General features: G+C 36.7%; 1 protein-coding gene across 2 annotated transcripts in view; it reads right to left on the minus strand.

Annotated features, from left to right (window-relative positions):
* The window catches only part of NRXN1 (neurexin 1), a 677,538-nt gene that overhangs the window by 200,057 nt on the left and 454,194 nt on the right, over nt 1–23,287 (minus strand). For both annotated transcript variants that reach the window (XM_030446736.1, XM_030446735.1), the window contains one exon: nt 11,765–11,946. In XM_030446736.1, coding sequence (XP_030302596.1) covers nt 11,765–11,946 — 182 coding nt within the window. The remainder of the gene's footprint in view (nt 1–11,764; nt 11,947–23,287) is intronic.

Genomic DNA, 23,287 nt, shown 5'->3' on the forward strand with positions numbered 1-23,287 from the left:
TTAGCACATCTTGATGTCATCATGTACCACACTACAGCTGTGACAAGGAGACCTGCCAGTGTTGGGGTTTTGTTTTTGAGTTTGAATGTGCAGTGAAAAGCAAGAAAGAAGAAAAGAAAATCAATCCCTTAAGAATGTCACTTTAAATAAGCAGCAAATTATTTTAAAAAGTAGATTATAAATCTTAATCTTATGAATCTGAAATCTTAAGTATCTTCCACAGGATGCAGTCACCTGAAACCAAAGCTGCCACTAGTTTTTAAGTCTGGAGAAGACACTGTCCATTAATTTAGACCTTGGCAGTACCTGGCTTAACTATATAACCACATTAATAAGGAACAGGAAACATTAGCCAAGAGAGTTTCTGTGTTTACTTGTGGACTAGGTAATACAAGGTAGATGACTAGAAGTGATGACTAAAATTATGCCATGTTCCTATCTTTATTTTATGTTTCCTGGAAACAAAAACCAAATCACATAACCAGGGTTTCATTATTACTCTGTATTAATACTGAGAATTTCTAGAATATATTAAGTGCAAAGCCATCTTATTTTAGCTTCAGAGTACATACTCAGGTGTTTTTACAGACAAGCAATTAGAAGATGGAAAGTCTCACAAAATATTCCTGTATATTATTCCACAAAGAGCAAATCTAGAAGAACCAAACAACCACAGCATCCCAAGGCACCATTACAGCCAAGAGTTTTTGCTCACTGTGCGAAATGCCTTGCATACATCCACAAAAACATCTTGCAACTGAAGAAATAAAAAACCTGCAAACCCTGAATCCACCTCCAAGAAAAAACGCAGTTGCTACCCTACAAGCAACTTATTGATGCAGGTATTGTCTACATGGAAACCCCAAACTTTTTCAGATCAAAGGCTGACAATTTTACATTAAAACATGCCTCATACTGGCTTTAGTAGGAATTTCCTAGTATTTCCACTAAAAAGCCAAAACCCTCTTCCTTTTAAACAAGCAGTACAGAACCCCCTTGTCTTCCTCTCTTTGCTTAAAAGAATCAAAACAGTACAGAAACTTGAGATATCAGGGAAGGCTCTTTGGGAAGGAAATAAAACATCACCAACTTGTCAAATGAGACTCCCTGCTGCTGCTTACCATGTGGTACTCTAGTGAGCTGCATCTGCTCATCTATTAAACACAGTGGTGAATATGATACCAACAGCAGTGGTATTATCAGCTACACTGAATGGTTATTAAGGCTCTGTAGATAATCTTTTCACTTTTTATTTTAATTGGTAGAAGTTTCTGTAAAGTAGTTTCACGTATGATAATGCTCTCTGTGCTTGTCCCTAAATGAGAAGGCATTGCTACATAATCTCCAAAGTCTTAAAGATTCCATCTGCTGTGCAAGGGAGAGACTGGGTACTTTTGCTCCAGAAACTCTCAATTGTTCCCGAAAATTCTTTGGGTCAGGAAAAAAAAAACAAAACAAACCAAAAAAAAAACAAAACAAAACAAAACACAAAAAACCCCAATAAAAATGTATGGGAAACAATAAAACTTCAAGACATTAATGAGGTTTCACAATGAACAGGAAGAATGAAGTCTACAGAAATCAGTGCACAGGCAAGTTGCAAGTTCAAAAAGGGTGAGGGCTGAACAGAAAATAACAAGAGATTCCATTCCCAAAATAGAGAACTTTATCTATTGAGGATATAAAACTTCAAACCCACCCTTCAACACAGAGGCCTGGGATGAAGACTTAACCCAACAGCAGAACACACAGAGGGAAGAATTCCCAGTCCTGTACAAGCAGCTTTTCCTACACCACAGAGAATGCACAGTGCTGCAGCAGCAAACAGGATTTATATCTCCCACTGGGAATATCTGGACTTACTTTTTGTCCTTGACTGAACATAGATTGTCACCTACAAATTCTAGCACAAGAAGTAACAGCCACATTAGTAGTTCCATGGTGGTGTGCTATAGGCCTCAAGGTAATTTCTCACAGAACTGGCCGAAGTGAAGGACCTGTGTCTTTCCTCTGTTCCTCAGCATCCCTTATTCAGTCTAAAATGGGTAATTACCATAAGCCAAGAAATGCAAAAAATCAGTTCCTTCAGCTAATCTACCCTCTGGAACACCAGAATGCTCCAGTGTAAACAGGTGTTCATGAAGAGAGAAATATTTAAGCTTCTCCAAGCACTTAACAGGAAGACTCAGCTCTTGTTAGTGGGATGGTTACATTAAGCATATACCACCAGAACACTGACAATATCAGTTCATTAAATCTTTATCTTCTCTATTATTGTGACAGGAGTTCTCAGGACTGGCACCATCTAAGTGAAAACACAGACAAATACAACCGTGGCAACAGCAAACAGCTCAATGGGAAGAATCACTAGAAGGAGGCAAAAATTATACACCTCTGGTTGTTGCAGGAAGAGAAAGGAGAAAGGCTGCTCAGTGATACACCAGCAGTGGAGATGCACTGATGTCAAGCAGGTCATGCTCAGGTAAGAGAGAAAATTATTAGACAGCATAGACATGTTACTGAAAGCAACATGAAAGCAGATGAAGATACAGCTGGTAAACTGGGTCTTGGGAAATCCAGATAAATTCCTTACTCTGGCTCTATGTCCTGCATAACCCTGATGCAATGAGTTAGTATCAGAGATTGTAAAAGTTAACTACATTGGGTAAAATTAAGAACCAGGCCTTGTGTATTCAGTCCTACCCTCTGATACAGCAGATAAAATTCAGTGTTTTTACTACAGGTAGTCCTCACTGACATAGGGATGTAAGTGTAAAGTGAGAAAGGGTCAAGATGATAAAACATTCTGGAAGAAAAAAAAACAAAAACAAAACAGCATTAAATATTAAAACAAGTTTCCAGTTTGGTGATGACACTGAGAAAACACAGAGCAAAACCTGGATTAAATAAGTGGTCTAATTACCTAATTATGAGTTACACTTAAGGTAGTATTTCACAAACCTAGAACAGCATTAAGGCAAGCTTTCCTTATTAGCACAAAGTGATTAATTATAATAGCAATGTTTACTTAAACAAATTCCTGAAGCAAAGTAGCAGTCTCTCTAAAATTGCCTCTGTACCTTTCACCTTCCAGAATGAATCTTCTGCTTTGATGTAGATCCTGCTCATAATTGCTTGTATTTCTGCAGTTTCTTCAGACACATTAATTGTGGAAGTGTGGAATGAGAATTATACATGTTATTAGGATCAAAATCTGTTCAGGCTGCTAGCAGTGTTTTTTCCCCAAGCCTTGTTCTGCATCAACCAGCTGATGTCTCTGGTATTAAAAATTATATTGCTCATACTGCATGTTCAATGAAAAACTGCTACACTGGTACCTTGTGCTCCATACTTTGTGCTCCTTATCTTCACTTAGAGCTCATAAATTTAATAGACAGGGAGTTAATGGGCCAGATCTTGGGTTCTGACTTATATTCATAAAAAACAAACCTTGATCTGTCCTATGCAATCCTGGCCTTATTTCAATGGGTCATAGCTATCTGTGTGTCACTTTTATTGACGCTGCAATAAGGAGCTATAAGCATAGTCTGGGATACTCTGAAAGTGATACCATTCCTCATGTGGGTCCATTTTAGGGTTTTCTTTTTGCAAACCACACAGTCTCAGCCCAAAGTGCCTACAACCTGCCAACACCCTTCACTGTCACAGCTTCTCACACACATGCATTCCACTGGGGTTTGAGCCCAGATAACCTCAGGCATGGAGGATGGAGAGTAAACCTTATTGTGTTTCTCTAAAATTAGATGTGAACTAGGCAGTGATAAGCTAGGAAATATTATTAGTGTTGACTCTATTCAATTACTAGATATAACAAACAATATATTCTTAATAAAATATACCATAGATACAATAAGCAGAGAAGTTCACAATGGATGGACAAAAGTGGCTGGCTCTTGGAAGTGATGCTTAATCATTCACAGATCTTATTCCACAAATAAGTGCAAAAAAATTCCTACAATCTGGTGATTCTTCCTTTGGGTGATCAGCCAGACATCTTGACTGTTCTACTATTCTAATAGTCAAGTATTCTTTAAATCTTAATAAGCTTGCTGAATGTCTGTTAAATTTTTCATCAGTTCTTTTATACATGACAATGTTCTGGAAGAGTTGGTGCCAAGTTGTTAGAATATCTGTAACTTTCATATGCTAGGATGTTGGCTGGTAAGCAGTGCAGGAAACTTTGGATTAAAAGGATCTGGCTAGACTGGGATGATTCTGAATCATCAATGGGAGAACATTCTAATTTTGGCCACATTATTATTTGCTTCAATCTTGCTTCTTTTTTTAATTAAACAGATCGTCATCAAGGTCTTCCACATGAGTACACTATAGGGCCATCATATGTAGTAACTCCCCTCTTCCCTCTTCCTTTAGCTATGCTGTATGCCTGATTCTGTGGAACAGAAAGAGGATGTAATCACTGAGATTCACTGCTTTCACTGGGACCAAAGAATATGCACAGTGTATGAATTTCTGTTTGAGGACATGGCAGAAAAGCAATTTAGGGAACAAAGGAAAGGGAAGAGAAAGAAAGATTCTTTGAACATGTGACTGCACGTAATCTGTACCGTATTTCAGAGCTTTTAAAGAAATATTGTAAAAAGGGATGCTTAATGAAAAGTTCATAAGCTGCTTCAAGCTTGTGGTAATTAAATATGTTTGCTCATTTGGTTGGTTCTCCAAGTTGACCAACCTCAGTTCTTAAGGATGCACAGGTTTTACTTTTATTATTAATTACTAGTATAATTAGTATGTCAGTTATTAGTCATTATTACATTAGTTATTAGTATGACTAAGAACAAACCCTTTCTAGTCTCAATTTTTTCAGGATTTTTTTTTAAAATTCAACGAGGCCCTGGAAAGATTAATTATCATGTTTTTGCTCTCCTCTTATGCTAGTGTAAAAGCCCCATTTGTGTACAGTTTTCAAGAGTCAAAGGAAGACATGCCATCAAATTCAATGACAAAGTTCTGGATCTTAAGCAGTCCAGCCAAGAGATGGATTCAATTTACAGGGTAATCTTGATATTTGTGAGATCAGAAGAGCTCTTAGGATCCACAATCTGATCTGTAAGATCATTTCAAATAATGCTACAGCGCACTGCAATTCTTTCCATATTTCTGTCAGATGATTCTAGTATATGTGGGTTCACCAGAAGTTTTTTAAATATCTATTTATCTTCATCCATGCTATGTCTTTGCTAGAAGAAAGCGCTTCAGGAGCTTCATCAGTTTAGAGAGCCAAGGTTTTTTGCTACTAACACATGGTATTTTAGATGAGAACTGAGGTCCTTTTTCTCTTTCCAAAGGGCTGGCATGTGGTGACCCCATCATACAGCATGCTTTTTGGGAAGGAAGCTTTTATCCTCCCAAAAGCACAAAAAGAGCAGGATGCATAAAGGAGTTACTAGCTGGCTAGAGGAAGAATTGAGAATTCCTGTTCATCGCGAGGCAGAGGAAGATGATGAAAGGAGTTGCTTCCCTCCAGCAGATTTCTAGGCTAGGGAGCCAGGAAATCACAGTTGGGGGATGAAACCTGCCATGCTGGGATAACAGACCTTCCATGGCAGAATCAGGATTTCTCCTTGCAGCTGATGGTGGCAGTTATAGCCAAACTGTTTAATTACACCAATTGTCCCAATTCCATTCATATTTTTCATACAGGAAGGTATCAGTCTGTTCTGTGCTAGAATTAGCATATTTCTATCACCTTCTCTCAGCAATTTGGCCTGCTAATGGCAAGAGCAGACCATGCCCAATTCATTCCATGCCCAATGAAATATTGTGCAAAGTATTCAAGATGAGGCATTAACAAACGGGTTATATTATAAAATCTCTTTTAAGAGTTTTTTTTTTACTCTGTCTGCTAATACAAAACAATAATTTGATTGCATGTTTCCCAGTCATGGCTTGACCATTTCAGTGATTTATTTATTTTCTTTCCTACAAACTTAGATCAGTCATTGATCAGATCATGAATGACCTGATTCAACCTGAAGTAAATGGTTGCTGCATTTGCCACACATTCTCTAGATCGATTCATTGTTCTCATTCTAATTAATTTAACATTTGTGTACATTGAATTGCATTCTCACCTGAGTGTCTAGTCCCATAAATTATCTTTTTTTTAATTCCACTGCTTTTCATTATTCAAATTCATAGCAAGTCTGAAAATCCTTTCTTCATAATTTTTCTTCAGTGTAAAGATTAACATGATGCCTCGTTGCCAAGTTTGAGTTATTTGTTTCCCAAAGAGAAGAACAATCACTGCCCACAACTTCCTACAGCATTTTCCATACACACATACTATGAGAAGAAAAAACCCCACAAATTAATATAATGTATATAATAAGGAAATACCAAATATATGCAGCATTTTCAGTTGGATAACACAGCCTTAAGTAATTTTCTTGTCTTTCAAGGCAGCAGCATACTGAACATCATAACCCTGGTAAACATAATGATACAAAGTCTTTGTAGGGCTCCAGAGTGATTCATGATGGCGTGACTTTTATGAGAAGCTGCTTCCAATGACTTTAGCCACTGATATGCATGCTCAGCATTTCTAAAATACCTGATTTCTGAAGCCTAGTTATGGTTTCTTTGTTTGCTTGTTTGTTTTTCCCAACCCTTACTAGATTTGAATAATTCAATTTTAAAGTCATTACTGATTCATTCATATACAAACCCCCACGGCCTTACTGAATCTTTGCATTGCCCATATGCACATAAGTAATAAGGAATTCCATATCTGAAAATCAATTATTAGAAGAAACAATATTGTGGGAAAGCTTTTTAAAAAAATATTATTAAACTCTTCCTGGAAAAAATAATTATCTCCAATACCAACCACTAAAATAAAAAATATTTTTACCATCAGTTTCATTGAAAGTACATTCAACTGTCTAGGCATTGCTCCAAAGACAGCTAAGTCAATAGAAATCTTTCAATTGACTTTCCATTAGGTCTTAAGGCCAAGACATGTGAAGTATTCAAAAGAGAATAACAAACTAATTTATCTTAAGACTGCAGTTTTTTTATCTGGTACATTCAGATACAGAAGTCTGATCTTCACCCGAGTTTTACTATTTCTATTCACTTGAGGGAAAGTCATTAAACTTGCATAAATTTATATTATCCATAATTTTATATATGTACAGTAGAATCTAACTGAGTCAGCTCTTAAAAGCCTGCTGTAGAAGAATACTACATATTTATAATTAAGAGACAGAGGAAGGGGAGCAGGAAATAATGATCTTTTTAAGTGTGACAAATATTCAAAACAAACTGTTAGAAAAAGAGATGATTTCTGCAGAATTTTCCATTAACTTAAAGTTGAAAATAAAAACCCTTGATTTATTTTTTTTTAATAAAAAGGCAACATTTGGAGATATTAAATATTTCCCTAGTTTATAAAAAAATGAATTTATATAGACACAGAGTAAATACTTCAGAAAAAGTAAAAGCATAACTTTAAAATGCATTTTAAAAGCATTACTTTAAAACAAAGAGAATTTTTGAACCAAAGATGACAAAAATTCAAAAAATATTTCACTTGATTTTTATCCACATCTTTTTAATGGAAAATGTTTGAAATGAAAAATGCCTTTCCCACAATATATATTTTAATTGGTGTAGCATATAAATAATTGGGCCAAAAAGCACAAACTAATTTATTCATAATCCAAAAAGTTTTCTCTATGACATGCTCTCTTATGATGGTTCATCTCAGTCATTAGTTATAAGCCCGAAGGTTTCACAAACACATTTTGAAACTCCAAGTACAATACTGATTAATCTATCATGTCAGTAATGCTGCATCTTCAGAGGATTACAAGTTAATTAAATGTGTTAAACCTTGAACATACAGATAATGTCTGTCCTTAATCATATCATACTTTTTCAGCAATATGTTACCACATCTTTTAAAACAGTTTCCATGCTTTCCCATTTTATTTTCCCCAACAGTGGTATTACTCTTTCTGGTTCCTATTTTTTCCTCAAATATTTTTTGTAATATCATTGTTTTTAAATACAATTAAATAAAAAATAGCTACCATAATCTATCTTGAATATAATTCCCCTTTATATTTGTACATTTACTATCCCCTAGCCACTTTTCTCTTGCTGGAATTACTGGCTGTTTTTTCCCCAGCTGCTTTCAGAAGAGGGCCAGGACAACATTCAGAATGCTGCCACATCTGCCTTATTCCTCAATTTAAACCTCAAGATGTTTGTTATCATAGAATCACAGAATATTAGGAGTTGAGTCCTCAAAAGATCATCAAGTCCAACCCCCCTGCCAGAGCAGATCTCTCAGTGTAGGTCACACAGTCAGGATGGTCTTCAAAGCTTCACACACTTAAGCAGACCCATTACTGAACTGAAATCAGTAATTCCTCATGCCACCTGAGATAGTAGAAATGAGCCCTATTAAGCTTAAGGAGCTCATGTCCTGCAGGCTGGTTGTTATTTCTGGAACAACATCACCGTAAGATCTAAAATGGATAGACATACAAACTTCTTGTTCTGAATTTCAAAATCATATCACAAATTCAGTCACTATAAAAATTAAAAAAAAAAAGTGCATATTGTTTTTTTGCTCCCTAAATACTTCATCTTAAAACAAATGACACAGACAAAGAAGACAGAGAAACTGCTGACTCATCAGGCACAAAAAAAGGTTACGTTTTGGTATAAAGTCATGTTAGCAACGAAATTGAAAAATGTGGAACAATTTATACTTAAACAATTTTTAGAAGTCTATCTTTCTTGTCTTCATTACTAGAGCAAATTGTATTTGTGCTACATGGGAGAATGCCAGCTTCCTATGCTACCAGCATTGCAGGGAAGAGCAATTTTTAAAGGATTTCTGAACTCCTGGAGGCAATATCTTCATCTAACTTGAGTTTGTTCCTCGTCATAGAAAAGGTGGAAACTAGAGGCAGTAGCAGCAGTGCTTGCGAAAGACAATCATATATATACACATATATATCTATATATATACATATACACACTTATCTATCTACCTACCTTCCTATCTACCTATCCACAGATCTACATTTATGTATATATATATATGCATGTATATATATGCACACATCTAATGACTTGTGAGAGCAGGGTGGGAACAGAAGAAAGGCAGAGATAGGAACAGGAATCACTGATAGAATTACCTAAGGGTTTAGAACTCAATGAAAAAGCCAAGATGGGAACTGAACACTGTATGACTAAGCTGCTGCCTCTTTCTGTTTGGCATGGAGATGGATGAGGAACATGTCAAAAAGAATGGAAAAAAAAGGATTGTACAGTAATCATTGGAACTATCTTTCCTTCTTTTATCAACAGGAGAAGGAACAGGAGTAGACTTCTAGAAGTAGACTTCTAGGCATGACATCTATTTCTTCTTCAACTAGATCTCCCAGTAGAGACTGCCCAGAGACCACTTCCATAATAGAAGTCAAATGGTAGCTATGAAAACTATTTGCAGCATCTCTGGATGATTAAGGCATGTTAACATCCCTTTCCTGGAGCACAGGAATCTATACATATGCACATAATCCTTTATATGTGGGCTGCTAGAGTACAGGTGTATTGTTAGAATAATCCACCTTGGCATTTAAAATATTTGAACTGGAACTGTTAAGCATCTGGTAACAACGCAGATTACCCATTTTTAAAAATGTTTCTCATATTAACAATGGTTATTTGGGAAGGTTAAATGTTTCCTATAAATAGATGTGTTCCTAAACTCACACTAAAGCTGTGATTCAGATGATCAAGAAGCAATTTTCCAAATCAGAATTTGTTACAAGCTTGATTTCATTATTAGGTTTACATCATTTTAAGTAAACAGAATAATAAAGAGGGCAAGCACACACTGAAGTACCATAATCAACCTTGTAATTTTCTCTTCCATTCCTAGAATGAAGACGGTTAAGAGCAAGCTACCTCATAGCTCTGTTCAGATACATCCCAAACAAGCACCCTCCCCAGTTTTAGGATTTCAGCTCAATCCCTTAACATCTCCAATCTAGAAAGAGACTAAAGAGAAGCAGTTCTTAGAAGGTCAGACTCCATTACAATGAAATTGCCCAGTTATTTTTCTCTGAAGCAAAGTGGGCTTCATGGAGGTTCCAAAGTCTCTTGACAACACAGTAGGAGAACGCCAGGATCACCTCATAGAACATAAAAGGCCTTCTGCTGCTTCATACACATTTCAAGAGACCAGTAAATTATAATTTATGGTTTTCCCCATCACTATTAAGATGGTAGAGCTTCTGATCATAGAAAACTCTCTATTTTTTCTTTTATTTGTACTATCTGTTGCTACGTTATGGCTATGAGAAAGTTTTGGGGGATAAAAAAACAACAAACCACAAAAACCATACAAGCAGGAAATAATTTCTGATCTAACTCATAATTAATGAGCCTGATGTTCATTTTAGAATGGAAAAATCAAGGCTATACAAAAAGTTGCATGAATATTGTGGTTTTCATTAACTTCAGAATAGCAAAACTCCAAGAAAAGCATTCCTGCTTATGCTAATAAGGAAACAGTGTAAGAAGAAAGTAGCACTGTTGACCACAGTGGGTGGATCTGGTCCCAGACAGCAAAGGAAAGGACAGCTGGTGATGAGGGACCTGATGTTAGATGTGGCTTTGGAAATTAAATTTTTAAATTCTCTTCAGTGGCACAATACTTGCCTTGAAAAATGTAGGCTCTCAGCTTTTCTGGCCCCTGGGAGAAGTTGCTTTGTTCACATTTTAAAATTAAAGTTGTACAATACCAGCCAGCCACTTTGCCCCTGTATTTCAATATAAGGGCTAGGTAGGGACAACCTCTGAATTTTATTTAAGGCCTCCATTCTTGGTTTATTTACTCAAGCCAGTTTAAAAAAAAAAATTAAAAAATTTATCACTGTGGTACACAATGCAATAGTACCTTTACAGAAATAAGGAGCCTGGAAAGATTGAATACCTTAATTCTCTCTAATTTTGAAAATGATCACTGCTGAACGTTTTCTAAGGGTAAAGTGTAATTGGTTATAGATCAATAAGTAATTTCATTCAAAAGGAACTCTTCTGTTCCTGCAAGTAGAGAGATTATTAAATCAAAACCAAACTAATACATTAACCAAGTTGAAACTAATCTAAACAACAAATTTTATACTGCCCTAGTTACATTTAATTGATCATTTATGTTGCCAGAAAAATCTAGATGCTTTCAATTTTGATTGCTACTTATTCATTTTAAGGTAGCTGGAATTACTTTTAGACTTCCTAATTTGACAGTCTTGCTTTCTGCTTCAGATTTATCATCACGAGAGAATGGCTAAATCAGAAGATAAATATTAGTATTAAAAATAAGCACAGTCAATTGTGATACACTGTAATTCCCCTAGCAGATTCCTGATTAAAATGTCCAAAATTAATGTACTTTCCTCTGACATTGCTAAATATTTTTATATATATTGGATTGCTGCAAACTGCTGCATCTCTACAGATATTGCAGGATGATTTTTAATTGAAAATCCACATAAAGTAGCACTGTATAGAGTTAAAGGCAATTTGAGAATGTCTGAGACTTTTTACAGTATTGTACACTATAAGCCATTATCATGTACTTCACTATTGACTGGAAAAAGTTCATTAACAAACCGCTGTATTGACATTAAGAAAAAAAAGCCAAAGATGAGATCAAAACGAGCAGAAACATCACATATTTGTTAATAATACTTACGATATGCAGCTCTAAATAATCTCCCAGCCCAGTCGAACTGTCCACTCGTACCAGCACAGCTTCCTTTTGCACAGTGCTAAACCCTATTGCCAGTCTGTCTGCACGAGTGCTTGGCCGATCATTAGGAGGCCACGTGTAAGTGATCTGTCCACCACCTTTGCTAAATATATATGTTGTTCCCGCTGGAAAAGAGAAATAAAGATAATTAGCTCGCCAGCACAAATCACATGGAATTCATATGCTCTACAAAAACAAGGATGATTTCATATAGCAAACAGATTCACGGACCCAAACAAGACTTTATTTCAACATGAATGAGTTTTTATCTCTGAAAATTTTGCAGCAAGAGAAATATTAGTGTTTTTTATATAGTGCAATCAATGCAGAATGTAAGGTAATTGCATATGCAGAGACTTAAAATACCATAACTGATTCAGTTATCTATCTATTCAAGCACATTCTTAAGCATATGCTTGAATAACATGTTTTTGGGATGTGCAGAACAGGGATACAGTGAACCAAATGCTTCCCCATACTGGCCCTATATGGAGAAGAAATCAAGTAATTCCAGTTATCTCACGACTGACAACAAATGCAGCTCCTTATTTACACAATGAAAATTATACACTATATATAATACATTATTGTGCCCAGCAAAGCAAGATGTTAACAAATAGATTTAGATAAGACTTCTGTGGAACTGACCTTTATCAGTTTGTGACAGATGGGGATAACAAATGGAAACATACATTACTTGTCATGTCAGTACAAAAAGATATCAGTCTACCATCTAAGTAAGCAATAGCTTACTTGCATAATGCTCACTGTGTAGCTTAAAAGAGTGGAAAGCTTTGCACATTATCTCCAGCGTGCACTCCAAAATCTATAATCTGTTTTAAACAAGTGTTGTAATCTGAAACCACTTAGCACTAAGATGCTTAACTTCATCACCAGTTTATTTCCTCTGAACTAAAATACCAGCATATCATGAAATCTTCCATTTAAACCTCATCTCTTAACAAATACTACTAGCAGGTGAACTGTGCATGCACTACATTCAATACAAGCTGCCTGTTTCCTTTCTACGAAAATAGGTCAAATCTTTGGTAGATATGTCAGTGCATTGTAAAGACACATGCCTAGTTTTACTTGCTGTCTGGCTCACTGCATGGCTACCCTCAGTCTTGTTAAATGTAATTCAGTTTATTCCTCCCAATATCCTCACTACATATTTCCTAAGGAAATAACATAAATGTCATTATCTTACTTCAAGATTGAAAAAAAAATGCTGTGAGCATACAAAAGGATCTAAAATCCCTTGACCATGTAGAATTTAAAGCCAAAACCAAGAAGGGCTGTAATTTTCCTTCATCTTCTACATTTCTAATATCTTAACTCTATTACTAAGCAAGACTGCTTTGTGTCAGTCTCAAAGCAAAAAGGTCACCCAGTCTGAAAAGATGGCCTATATTTATTTCTAACATCTCTTTTCCTTGATCAAATTATATATCTAATCATTCCGGTTTTTCCCAGTACCATCAATGTGTAGTATTTTATACACTGTGCATAACACTGAAAAACTGTAAAGCTCATTTTATATCATCACACATACGTGATTGCACTGTGCTTCAAATACATCTCTTAGCTTTTCTCTTGATGGCAAAATACCAACCTGCATGTGTTTTAGGAAAACTTGTCAACTCTCTGTAGCAAAGACAAACACAGTAACAGATCTGATATTTAAGGTTTCACTTACACTTCAAGTGTAGTCAGGGTTTACCATCATTGTACAGAGTTGTGCAAGATAAGGGAAGATGGAGGCTGTGCCTTAAAAAAGTTTGGCAATCAGCTGGCATGGATGAAAGTTACCTGGTTTAGGAATGTGAGTTCCAAATACCTAATCTGCTCTCCCACCCTTGCCTTCCTTATATATGGTACTCTGATGCACAATAACCAGTAATGATGTTTGAATACCCAGTTCTAGTACACCACAAAACAAAGACACATGAAAGAGCTAATAGCACTCTTGATGGTCCTCAGGTCCTTCTCTTTTCTACTTTGCTCTTTGACTTCAAATCTTGAGCCAGAGTGACTGAGTGAAAACATTCACATTGGTTTCTGTAGTGAAAGGTTGTATTCTGTCTTGATGAAAAAATGATGGCTTGATGCAAATCTCATTAAAAACAGTGACAGTCTGTCTGTTGACTCCCTAAACTATTTCATTAGGTCATGAATGATGTTCTTAGAAGTAACAAAAATGAGAAGGCTAAGAAAAAACTCCTTACACCTCAATGTCACAGATGAAACTGTTACAACAGTACATAAGATTTAAGTGGGAGTGTATGATTCTCCTTTTCTTGGTTGTAACAGATGTAGTTTACCCAATATAGAAGACAAAGAAAAAGCCTGCCAAGCAACATTGGAGTCATACTGAATACAATGACCCAGAAATAAGTCTTCCGATCTGAACAATGAGAGAATCTGTTGTTCTTATTCAGAGCAAACCTTTATTACAGTTTTTTGCTAAGTATTGTCCTTCAAATAAACCAGTGAAGAGCAATTCATTCCGCAGTACTGCCACATTGAAGCCAAGGTCAAAGTCAGCAGAGCTGGATAAATCCAACTATAAATCTTAAACTACGTAGAATCAACATCGAAGTTAAAATAACATCTTTTTTTTCAATTATAACATATAGCTTCCGGTTCTTTGTGGCAAAGCTTTCATTTCTTTGTAACTGTCCACTTTGTAACTCTTCAAACTTAATGTCTGGTAACAGGCTAATTAATCCATGCTGATGAATACAGATCTGCCTCTGTACAGGGAGTCACAGTCTTTGAATTTCCTGTATTAATTATAAAAAAATGGGTCGGAAGCCATTTGAGAATAGGTTCTCTAGTGTTTATATTTCAAGAAAGACAAATATAATAATGTAAAATTTATTACTCTGGGACTGATCTCAGCTTATAGTCTGATCTCCCTTAACTATTAAAAGCTATAAACTGAGCAGTTGTTAGAAACCACCCTGCTTACTATCAGTTTTGGATCTGTTAAGCAACACCAGAGGAAGCCTAATTCACTTGCTCCATAAAAGCTTTTATGCTCTCTGACAAACCTTATACTATCTCTGGCATTCTTTCAGAACATTGTCACTAAAAACCAATCTTTCCTCTCTCTTTTAGCTTATGGCACTATGTTGTTTGGGGTTTATCCTCTAAAGAGGATTGAAAGCAGCAGAATTAGAATGTTGAAAATAGCCATGCCATCAGCACAGCATTTCTAAGTAGGCAAGGTTTTAGCATGTCGGTTGTATCTCTCATCCCCAGAATTTACTACATAATTCTTAATGCACCTGTGCACCCACACAATGTTTAGGAAAAATGTCAATACAGCTCTTTGAAATTCTTAACCATGAAATCATGGTTCCTATTGTAACAAATTGCCAGTGGTCAAGACACAGCAATGTTTTTCAGTGGCCTCGGTCTCTCAAGTCCTACTTCTTTGCAAAATTTATCTTTATGAAATAGTGCATTAATTTCAGCACAGCCTGGAAACAACTCAAGGACATATACTTACCTATACAGTATTAAGCACACAAATATTTAGTTTACTAGCCATTTACTGTATCTGCTACTGAGTATGACTGCATAGATTTTCACTATTTATTGCTCTGAAGTAGTTTAATAGTTTGTTCAAATCAACAGCAAATCATCAGCTTTTTACCTTCCTTGTGTTCTTCCCAATTTTCTGTTTAAGGTACCTGGCACTGAAAGATAATGTACACAGTTCCATTTTTCCCCAAACAACACCTATAATTTCATTTTTATTTTCAAAATTCAAAACAGGTTTCAAATTCCAATTAAGTGAAAGCAATGCTTTGACTGAGCTCGACTGCAATGAACTAGGATTCCATCATACTCTATAGCTGGAAAATTAAAGACTGAAGCCTGTGAACTTCAACAAAAAATATTAGCTGCCCTTTCATTAACAGTAAAGAAATTTATAACTGTTATAAAAATGATGAAGGGTAAGTATTGCAGGTTATAACAAGAAATTACCCAATAGTGTAATTATCTTCTTTCTGTATGTTATCAGTACATTACTTCATTCTGGGCTAGATTGCAAAACCTCTTATTCCCACTGGTAAGTAATTACTTGGATTGATAAACCTACTGAATCCAGTGAGACTGTTTGTGCAGGTTCCTATTAATTACCAAGAGTGAAGAATTTACAATATTAATATATACATACACACATTTTCACAAATACCTATACAGCAGCATTAATCACACTTTCTGTGTTCAGGGGAACATATAAATCTCCATTAATACAGGCTTTTACATTTTCATCTATGTATTTCCATTCTGCCCAAGCTGAGGTTCCAGAAAAGACATTTGTTAGAAAAACAATACAGCAGCTCACAAGTCATCCATCAAGTTTCTGGAAAGCCTGGAAGACTGCTTCCTCATACTAATGTTAGATGTGCCAATCCACTCCTGCTCTTAAACTAAGAAAACCTGCTTTGTAATATCTCAGTTAGTGATGGTCTTGGCTGCAGTGACCACTGAGTCTGAGATACTGCTTAGCACTCTGAAGGCTAGTACTAAGACAGAGCTTTTAGAAAAAAAAAAAGTTTGCTTAGAAAAGCAAACTTCAGTTTGGTTAAAGCTCAGCTGTGAGAGATTCCATGGGAAACTTTCATAGAAGATCAGGAGCTAGAGAGTACAGGATGTTTTTCAAGAACAGTGTCCTGGAAGCATAAAAATCAATACTCCCCTTTAAAAGTAAAGGAAGAAGGTGGAGAAAATTAAACTCTAGATTTAATTGTGAACTTCTGAGTCTGCCCAAAACCAAAAGAGGATGGTACCAGAGATGTACAATCAGACAAATAAATGTCTACTGAAAACTACAAGGGTATTGCCAGGGCAGGCAGAGATGTAGTTAGAAAAGTCAAAACTCAGCTTGAATTGAAATTTGCCAGAGTTCCTCAGGTATATAAACAACTTTTAAATAGGAGAGGAAGAGTTGGTAGGTAATCTGTTACATGGTCTTGACCCCTACAAATCTATGGGTCCAGATGTTAGCTACACAAGTGTTTTAAGAGAGCTGACTGACATCACTGCAAGGCCACTCTCCGTAACTCTTGTGGAGATCCAATCTCCAAACTTGTGGAGATTGGAAGATGTCCCAGAAGACTGGAAGAAGTATGTCAGCTGTGGGCTATTACAAGTCAAATGAAGCACATGGTTGGGAAAAGCCAGCACAGATTCACTGAGTGCAAACCATGTTTGACAAACCTGATCACTTCCTATGACAAAGTAACCTGCTTGGTTGATGTGGGGCAACTGCTAGACATTGTCTACCCAAATTTCTTCAAGGCTTTTGTCTCCCACAACCCCTGCCTTGAGGAACTGATGTGTTACAGTCTATAAATGTGGGCTCTGTGGTGGATGGGGAACTGGATGACAGGTTGCACAGAGAGGATGGTGGTAAAATAGCTCCTTTTCAAACTGGCAACAGGACACAATTGGGGTCCCCCAAGGATCTATATTGGGCCAATGCTGTTCAACATCTTTGTGATATGTATTATGGCATCAAGAGTACCCTGATGGAACTTGCTGATGACACCAAACTAAAGGGGAAACCAGACACTTCAGAAGGGAGAGGCACCCTGCAGAGAGATCTGCATAGAAGAGAGGGCTAGCAAGAACCTTATGAAGTTCAACAAGTGTAAGGTCTTTTACCTGGGAAAACATTATCCAGGAGTACTGCACAGGATCTACCCACCTGGGGAGCGGCTCTGTGGAAAGAGACCTGGATGCCCTGGTGGTCAACAAGCTCAGTACTAGTGAACCATGTGCTGTTGCAGCAAGTCAACAGGGTTGCATCAAGAAAGACATCAGCAGCAGAAATAAAGAAGCCATTCTCCCACTCTACTCAGTACTTGTCTGGCCACACCTAGAATACTGTGTTCAGTTCTGGTCACCGCTTGCAAAAATGATGTAGTCAGGCTGTAGTGTCCAGTGAAGGGCCACAAAGATGATCAAAGGTCTGGGAAACCTGGTCTAGATGGGAAGGATGGGAGAACTGGGTTTGTTCAGCTTGGAGAAAAGGCTTAGGGGAGACCTTATTACCCTGTTCCAGTACTTAAAGGATGGTTACAAAGAAGATGGAGACTCCCTTTTACATGAAGTCACATGGGTAATGGGTACAAGTTCCTCCTGGGGAGATTTAGACTGGACACAAAAGAATAGACAGAACAATCAGCCATTTTCTCCACAACTGGACAATTTAAGATTCATCTGGACAGGTTGCTAAGCCATCTTATCTTGATCATGCTTTTTCTAAGAATGATTGCACCAGATGATCCTTGAGGTCTCTTCCAAGCTGTTGTTCTATGATTCTATGAAAATTACACAAAATTTCCACACATAGATTTGTAGATTTTCTAGGGTAACGAAAGGAAGGAAAGCTTCAAGTCTAAGCCATGATAAGCCAAGGAGAAGGAGCAGGGAGTTCCAAAATAATCAGTTTGGCGGATAAAAGACTCTTCCATGTGTTTTTCTTAGACTGTGATGTGGTATTATTTACAGAGACTAGAGAATTTATGCCACAGAGTTGAGGTGAGGGGGGAATATCAATTAGGGTTAACCATGAGAAGAAGATGGGCAGAACTGCTGGAAGAAGTATTTTACACTAAAGATCACATTCAATTGAACACTTCCTGAAGGCATCCTGGTTAATCCAGGCAGGAGCCAGACTGCTGCATGTAATTGCTTTGCTGCAACAACACTAGGCTTTTTTAAGTACAGTCGATTTAGCAGTAGAAGAGGTGTATTGGATAGGAAAGGAGATCTTCAAATGGATCATTGCCTTCATCTCTCAAAAAAGCTTGAGCCATAGGGGTAAGAATGAAGAATTGTGACATTTTCTGGTGATGTTCCTCTTAGATTCATGTACAATAGTCTCAGTATACATATGGTGTTCCTTTGGCCACATACAGCTTGGCAAACCTTAGAGGGTCATAGTTTGCCTAGAATTCAGTGCCACCCAAAACAATATCTAGTTAGGTCCTTAAACCAATCTGGCTGTATGCTCAAACTTCAGTGCTAGCACTCTTGTAACACTGGTATACTTGTCAAAGTGTAAGATCAAAAAATTCATAGCATAATTCCTTAGTAGTTCCATTACCTCATTCATTAATCTTCCATGGTACCAGAGTAACTTTAAGACTCATTGACCAAACCAATGTTGATAAAGACCATTGCTGAGTTTTGTTATTAATATCTTCACTATTTATATCATCTTGCTACTTTAGGTAAATATACTGATGAAAATAAAGAGAACATAAAATGTCTATCTGCCTACTGTCAACCTTCTGCAGCACTCACCATTCACTGCACTCCAGATGAGATCTAAAATTTAGTCCTTCTGTATAAGAGACTGAAGCCCCATCATGCTTATAGTGGCTGCTGCTAGATAAATCTTAACATTTCCAGCTCTACCTATAAGAGTACTGCACCTGCACTCTCTGCATAGGTTAACATTGTTCTGATTGTAATCTAGAACTGGACCCTATTTCATAGCACAGGAGCTGCCTTGAAAGCTATGAACAAGAAGCTAGTTTCATTCAGACAATAAGTAGATTAACATGAACTCAAACAGTTCAATCATCAGCTGTAGCAGTAATTTAAATTAAAAACAATTGAGTCAGCAAAACATAGTATATAAAAAATATAAAACAGAATACAAAAGGAAGTCTTAACTTCAGTGCTGCTGTCTACAGCCTCTTCCAGTTTATCTATCAACCTATGAATATCAGTATTAAGCTGGTAGAGATAAGACAGCCTTCTCCACTGATAAACAGAAACCACACCATGTAGCTACAATAAATTCAAACACAACTTTACATTGTATATAGCAATAACTTGCTTTACCAAACCACTACAGAAACCTTTATTTGCTTTATCAGAGCTTACAAGGCTTTTCATCACACTACATCCAGGTTTTCAGAGAGATCTATAAAACAGCACTGTGAACAGCTTATTATATTCAGCTATCCCCAAGAGTTGTTTCCATGTAAAGGTCTAGGTGACAATAGAAAAACAATCTCAAGTCAAGCTAAGCATCCTGGCCTTTGCAATGACATTTAGTGCAGATTCAAGACAGTAAGACAGAGCAAAGTTTTACTGTAGGAACCTTAATCAGCTCAGCACTCTGCTCCCTGGCTGAACACAGACGCAGACACACACCCCCCTACACCACATCCTCCACCCCACCCCAACACATGCACACAAAACAAACAAAGAATACTAAAGAAGAAAACCAGAAAGCCAGTCTAGTGGAAAACTTATTCCTTCTTTCCTCCAGTATTTGCCAATGGCATCTAGAGAGTACAATGATCTGTAGCAAGACGAACCTCTCTTAGGGCATGGCACTACAAGGTCCAACCAGGTGTTCCAGCAGAGACTCACAAATAGTGCTCTGAGCCTATAGCCCTCAGGGTTGACTAGCCTGGATCGGTGCTCTTGCTCCAAGAGCAACTGACCTCTCTGCTGGCTTGCTCAGGAATGAGCTGAGCCTGTGCTTCAGGACTCACCTTTTATTGGCCCCCTGGTCCTGCTCATGCGCAGTGGGGGCCCACCCTAATCAGGTACAGGTGGGCTTGACACAAGCTCACACCCACTACCTGGCAATTAGTGGCACCTGGTTGCCTCAATTCACTACAATGATCTGACAAAGTAAGTATTGCAATAGAATTCTCACCTGTCTAGAGTGCTTCCTAGAGTCTTCCCATAATATGACTTTCTGGCAACAGGCTCTTGACTAAAAGGAGTTGTCAACCTGATACTATTCACTGACTCTATTGACAAACAGGCAGCTTCACCTTTGCCCCCCTGGACTGATGGATAGTCTGATTCTAGTTATTTCCCTGCATTTTCTGAGAACTCAGCAGAAGGCTTCTACATGAACAAGTTCATATCATATCTCTCCCAATAACGCAACAGAGAAATGCTTTTCCATGTGAAGAGATTGCCAAGCTTATTTAAGACCCTTTAAATGTTAAAGGTGCTATACAAACATAAACCCTTCTGTTTCTGTCTTAGTGCTTGATACACTATATGCCATAATAAAGTGGAGGAAAAAATACTCCATTCCAGTTCCAATTGCTCTTGTAATTTTAGTTCCCTAGTTTCAAATGTGAAGTCTTATTTTCAGACAGTTTCTCTGCAGAGAATAACCTTTTAGGGCTGCATGACATATCTATTGTCCTTGCTCATTGTCTAATATATTTTCAATCTAATAGTAAAGTTCAGCCAAATTTGAGAGAGGAGTAGACACAATTTTCAAACAAAATTTACTCTTAGCAGTTTAATGAAAATCAATAACTGTGTAAAAGAGAAATAGGAAGAGCTCAGCCACTGTACTTTTTGCCTGGCAACAGCCTTTAGGGCACTTGGTAGTCAATACATTCAGGGTGCTGTGTTAGCCAGACTATGGTGACACACATTTGAATTGTCATCAGGAGCTGTTAAGGGACAAAGGAACAGAAGGTAGTGGATTCTTGCAGTAAGAGAAAGTAACATTTAGGAAACAACACACTATTCCATAAAAAAAAAAATAAAAAATCAATACGCATTATTTTTGCTTCTTTTGGAACAAAATGTTCATATTTCAAGTAAAAATATATCATATTTGTCTACAATAAGGACATATAGCTCTATTGATTTCAATATGGTCACTAAAGGACAAACAAAACTGGTGAATAATGATCAACAGATGTGTTTGCCTATAAAAAAACAATTCTTACCCAGCTTAGCATCAGTATTACAAGTTAGCATCATCTTACACCATAAATGACACAGATGACTAAAATAAAAGTTTCAAAGAATTCAAAGGATTTTCCAACTGGAATGATTTTGTCTTTTTACTCAAATCAAGAACCATCTTATATCTTAAATGACCTCATTGATTTAGATTAGATCACTTAGCTGGAGTAAAGCACTACTCAGTTTGAGTAGGCACATCAAACTAAGAGCTTTCAATTGTGTGTAAAATGAATACAATTTTGAGAAGGACCTTAGCTAAGCTAGCTGAAAGGACTCCATAGAAATATAGAAATGAGAATATCTGTTCATCTGACATTAACAAAACATGAGTTGATTTACTGAATGACAACAGACTTGTTAGTATTTAGGCACCAATTCTGTATTATTTTTTTATTTTAGTTATATTTCAAATGTCCACACTAAAAAGCTCTGGTGTTTGTTGATTTCAGTGGTATGTTAATTTATAGAAAAAATAGTATTTTTTTCCTTAAAGGGTACAGTCTTTCTAACAGTAGTCTGAAAAAGACTCAGGAAAAAAAATTACTGTTTTTCTCCAAATCTCTCATTCTAAAAATTTTAATGTCTGCCTATTACCTACCACTTTTCCAGTAGGGATGGCTGTTGAAAATGGGTTTAGAATATTGTTGTATGAAATGTAAGCCAAGTAATTCCCTATTATTGCCATGTACCTTTATGTAATGCAGATGGTTAGAAAATGATATATTTCTGAAATCAAATCCTGCTTTAAAAGTCATACTGCAGTCAACATGAAATATTTTAATCCATTATAACTCTATTAAGGGTAACAAGGATACAGCATGTCTTTTCCTGAAAGCTTGCCAAAAAGTCAGATGGAATTAAAAGTCAAATGTCTCTAAATAAGGGAAGTTTTTAGTTTTTCTACAACCTTGTCAACATATAGTTGAAGAAAAATTTCTTGAACAGTGTCTAGAGAACTGAAAATTGCATTGTTAGGAAACAAATATGAGAAGACAATTAGACAAAAAATATTTCTGGACAGATGTAATGTAAAGGCATTATCAGAGGGAAATTAGTAAACTTAAGTACTCCTGAAGACAATAGGACTGTTCTGGTCCTTATGCTCCTCACATTAGGAAATGTCAAGGCCCTATATTTTGATTTAACTAATGTTACATTAAATTCCATTAAAATAAAGGGACTTCACATGCACTGATTTGCTTCTTGGAGCTTATCAGTTTTGCCAACATACAAAATGAATGCAGTTAAGGGGCTGGTTACTTGAAGGGATTTGTAACAGGATGCAAAAACTAGGACATTAGCTCAAATACTACGCAGGTTGACAGAGACCAAATGTTGCTACCATCTGTTGGTGGCCTATGTGAAATCATTCAGTGGTTCCAGTCCAGGAACCTTACAAACTCAATGGATACCTGGCAAAAGCTAGAAATTCCATAAGCCAAGTACCTTGAGTTTGCAAGCTTGCTGACTCAGCTGAGAAGCCTGTAAGTTCAGGACAAACTGCTTAGGGATCTGAACAACTCTCACAAATGTGGCTCAGCACAGATGTGCATGTAGGCCAAAAGAAGCAAAAGAAGAAAATCCAGCATTAAAGTTTCTCTGTATAGACCCATCAAACAGCAATGGACTTTTCAAAGAAATAGTATAATAGCCTTTTTATATGTCAATATTCCATGCAAAACAGAGTGCCTGAAG

The sequence above is a fragment of the Calypte anna genome, chromosome 3, assembly GCF_003957555.1.
Source record: "Calypte anna isolate BGI_N300 chromosome 3, bCalAnn1_v1.p, whole genome shotgun sequence".
In the NCBI taxonomy this organism is placed as follows: Eukaryota; Metazoa; Chordata; class Aves; order Apodiformes; family Trochilidae; genus Calypte; species Calypte anna.